The sequence below is a fragment of the Psammomys obesus genome, unplaced genomic scaffold, assembly GCF_907164565.1.
Source record: "Psammomys obesus unplaced genomic scaffold, mPsaObe1.curated_primary_1811, whole genome shotgun sequence".
NCBI classification, from domain to species: Eukaryota; Metazoa; Chordata; class Mammalia; order Rodentia; family Muridae; genus Psammomys; species Psammomys obesus.
Genome location: NW_026595981.1, coordinates 26,726,184 through 26,730,331, shown reverse-complemented (window position 1 = coordinate 26,730,331; position 4,148 = coordinate 26,726,184). Strand labels below are relative to the sequence as shown.

The 4,148-nt window shown below is 50.5% G+C and overlaps 1 protein-coding gene across 1 annotated transcript in view; it reads left to right on the top strand.

The window, feature by feature from the left end:
- Window positions 1–395: 395 nt before the first annotated feature.
- Window positions 396–4,148, top strand: part of LOC129686146 (spermatogenesis-associated protein 21-like) — a 5,660-nt gene continuing 1,907 nt past the window's right edge. Inside the window, exon 1 of the mRNA XM_055619894.1 lies at window positions 396–447. Coding sequence (XP_055475869.1) covers window positions 396–447 — 52 coding nt within the window. The remainder of the gene's footprint in view (window positions 448–4,148) is intronic.

Sequence of the window (4,148 nt, the reverse complement as noted above, 5' to 3'; positions counted from 1 at the left end):
TTCTCTGTGTGGGCCTGGGTGTGGCTCTTGCCTTTGCTGTCATCCTTGGCTTCCATACAGTGAAGACAGCAGGCTGCTGCACGCATTGGAGGCTGAGGTGGAGCTGAGGAGGGGGTTGGGTTGAGGGATGAAGGAGAGTCTTGACCTCATTTAGTCCCAACTCCCTACGCACTGCAGGAGAGAGAGAGAAAGGACAAGCTTCAGGCCTGGGAGGTGGGGAGGAGGCAGCACCCAAAGCCCAGGGCTGGGAAGAGCACCTAGTAACAGTCCCAGGATTGGAACTGAACTGGGTTTTATGGACCAGACCCACACAGAAGGGGGAGGGAGAGAGGAAGAAGGCCCATGTTCGTGGGAGAGCTGCCATCAATCAGGCCAGCGAACCTCGAGGCTGAGTCATGGCGCAGGAGAAGCTGCTGCTGCACGCTGTAACTGCCTGCCTCTGGGAGGGTGAGGGTCAGCCCGTGTCCCCTGGGCTGTGCTCGGGTCCAGCTGCCATCTGCTGGGTCAGCTTCTCAGTAGCCCTCCTTGTCCCTCTGCCTGCCAGGCTGGGGATGAGTCACTGCAGAGTACACAGGAGGCCATAACCTCAACTTCTCCCCAGGGAGAGCAGCCCAAGTTTGTCGTGTGTGCCTGGGGGTGGGGCGACAGGGCTCCTTGGCCTGCTGCCTGGCTAGCCACCTGGATGAAAGAAAGGTCCTGGGCTGGCGGAGTGGCCCACAGCCTCTGCCGGCTCTAGCTGGTAGGCAGGCTGTTTGAACAGGGTGCAACCAGGGCCCCTGTTGGAAGGTCTAGAACTGTGCCTTTGGTCACATGGTGCCCTTGTCCAGTGAACATGAGCCCTCTTGGTTTTGTCTTGCTGATCTCTGTACACATGCACAGCTCCTCCCCCCCCTCCCCCCACCTCCCTGCTGTTCTTAGGAGCAGAGGACCATGAGTTTCCTTTCACATTCGCCTGTGACCTGGGAAACCTGGAGAGTGCATCCAGCATGAAGAGCCTGGGGTCCGCAGCCTGCCCCTGCCCCTGCCCCTGCCCCTGCCCCTGCCCCTGCCACACTTGGGCTGAGCGGGGACCCACTTGGGTAGACTTCAGGTTTTTCACAAGAAAATAAGGTCATTGAAGAAGCCCTGAGTTCCCTTTAAGCATACATTTTCTTCTGTTAGATTTGGGGGATTTTTCTGGTTGATTTTTAAATTGTATTTTCCCTGTTTAAAAAAAAAAAAAAAAAAAAAGCTAAGAAAGGCCAGCTTTTGGCAGGCTGTGGGATTTGGGGAGGACCCAAATCCTTCCCAAAATGGACAAAAAATTTACAGTAGTAGCCTACCTGGAGGCTTTGCCTATTTGGAAGTCAGAATTCCCTGTAGACTTCTTGGAGTGACCAAGTGACAGGCCTCCAGAGCCAGGCATCCCTGCTGGAGCCGGAGCCACCCTCAGTTCAGAGCTAGCCTGCCCTCAGGAGGTCTGGCTGCAAGAACTGACCAACAGAGCCCAGTCCACCTCCCGGTTGAGCTGACTGAGCGTCCATAGCCATTGGGATAGAAGGACATCGAGTGAGGCAGACTCGGGAAGCCTGGGCTTGATATCCCTCAGCGCCCCACTATCTCACTAACTTTCAGGCATGGCTAGGCAAAAGGCCAGCGGCCATAAAGGGTTGGCTTCATGTGGTCTGCATTTCTGTCCCAAGAGCAGGTATGCATGGGCTGAGTTTACAGCGCACACATCTGTGAGTGAGGTGTTGAGATCAGCCTGCCAGCCCGGAGCAGTCATTAAAGACCTTTCTCCCCGTATTACCTTCTCAGGCATTGTCTGAAGCAAGTCAGACCCTGCTCTTTAAGAAATCCCAGTCTTTGGGTCAGAGTGATTGCTTAGTGTGGTTAGGTGCAGTTGCTGCTTCTCTAGAGGAACCAGGTTTGAGTCCCCACACCACATGAAGGCTTCACAACTGTCTGTAAATCCAATTCCAGAGGATCAGATACCCTTCTTTGGCCTCCGAGGGCACCAGGCACACATGTGGTACACAGACATACAATTCAGGCAAAACACCACACACAGTTTTTTAAAGCCCTATCTAGGCTGACTGAGGTAGTTTAGAGGTAGAGCACACATCTGACATGCTAGAGGTTCTGGGCTCAATCCTCCGAATCACAGAGAAACAAAAACGTTCCTGTCCTTAAAAAGTATTTTATAGCCGGGAGGAGGTGGCGGACACCTTTAATCCCAGAACTTAGGAAGCAGCAGATTCTGAGTTCGAGGCCAGCCTGGTCTACATAGTGAGCTCCAGGACAACCAGGGCTACACAGAGAAGCCTTGTCTCGAAAAAAAAATTTTAAAAGTATTCCAAAGCCAGGTCAGCATAGTGACACACACCTTTCATTCCAGCACTTGGGAGGCAGAAGGCAGCTGGTCTCTGAGATTGAGGCTAGTCTGATATACCGAGTGAGTTCCAGGACAGACAGGGCTACACAAACTGGTCCTGGAAAAAAAGAAGAAGAAAAAAAAGTCTTCCAATGTTGATGAGCACAGATTGTCACTGTTTGTCTGATGATGATTCTGTCTATGCTGGGGGCAGGGTTGACAGCAGCATATGGCGGCGCTCTGTTCCTTTCCCTTAGGAAGACTCGGACGGTCCACATGGAACCAGAGAGGGGTGGAGTTTCACCCTGTGGCCAGACACTAGCTAGTATTAAGGCCTGCAATGTAAACCCTACTTCTAACATTACTTGAAAGAAAAAACATTTCCTAGAAGTTTTCAGCAAATGAGTTTTGAACATTTAAGGAGGAAGCCTTTTTTCAGAACCGTCTAGAGAGGCACACACAGTTGCATCATGGGAAAGGAGCCAAGTGTGGGGCCCATTTTTAGGCTGAATAGTAGGCTTTGTGACATTTACGCACACATGTTCATATAAAGCCATGCATTCCATGACAGTGTTTCAACCAACAATGGACTGCATGCGCCTCTATCGCCCCATAAGACCTTGTCGCCCCTGGTGATGTCATAATCACACAACGCTAAAACCTCCCGGCGACACATTTGTCAAAATGTGCCCCATCATTAAATGACAGGGCTGTACACATATCTGTCCCTGCTAAGAACAAACCAAACCTTGCTTTTCTCCGTTGGAGACAGCGTAGACGCGCCCTCTGTGTGCAAGGTGTCCCTGGGGTCTGTGAGGTGACGGTTTTGGGGGATGAGATTTACCTCCCTGTCCTGAGGAGACTTTTTCCATACAACAGGAAGAGGTTTAGTCACTGTAGAGGAAAAAAAGTTCGGCTCCAGCTCATTGCTGTCTACGGGAGAAAGGCTGACTCTTCTTTAAAACATAATTTTATTTGCTCTTGGATGATTTTGTACATGTGTTTGATGTATTTTGATAATGTGCACCCTAATACCCTCTTTGGCTTTTGTTTTGTTTTGTGTTTTAAACAGGGCTTCTCTGTGTAGCCTTGGCTGTCCTGGACTCACTCTGTAGACCAGGCTGGCCCTGAACTCACAGAGATCTGCCTCCCTCTGCCACAGCCTCCCAAATGCTGGGATGAAAGGCATGCAGCAATATGCCTGGCTCATTGCCCCCTTTTTAAAAAAATATTTCTTTTTAGGCCAGGTGGTGCTGGCGCACACCTTTCACCCTGGTACTCAGGAGGCAGAGGCAGGAGGATCTTTGAGTTTGAAGCCAGCCTGGTCTACAGAGTGAGATCCAGGACAGCCAGGAAAACCTGCCTCAAAAAGCCAAAACCATATGATAATAACTTAAAAAATAAAACTTTATGTGTATAGTATGTTTTACTTGTGTTTATGTATGTGCAACACATATATGTAGTGGCCATGGAAGCCAGAAGAGGGCTTTGGATTTCAGGAACTGTAGTTACAGATGGTTGTGAGCTGCCCTGTGGACATTCGGAACCAAATCCATGTCCTGCAAGAGCAGCAAGTGCTCTAACTGCTGAGCCATCTGTTCAGTTCACCCCATTATCCTCTGATCTCCCTCCCACTCTCCTTCCTACTTGCCTGTTCCTGTGCCTGTGCACATGTGTGCGCATATACCGAACACTCTTGAGTGCTTGTTCAAGTATGTGTGTGTTACACTGTGTTTAGCCAGGGACATTTGCATGAGTGTGGGTGTGGGCTTACTTACTGGAGCATGCACAATTT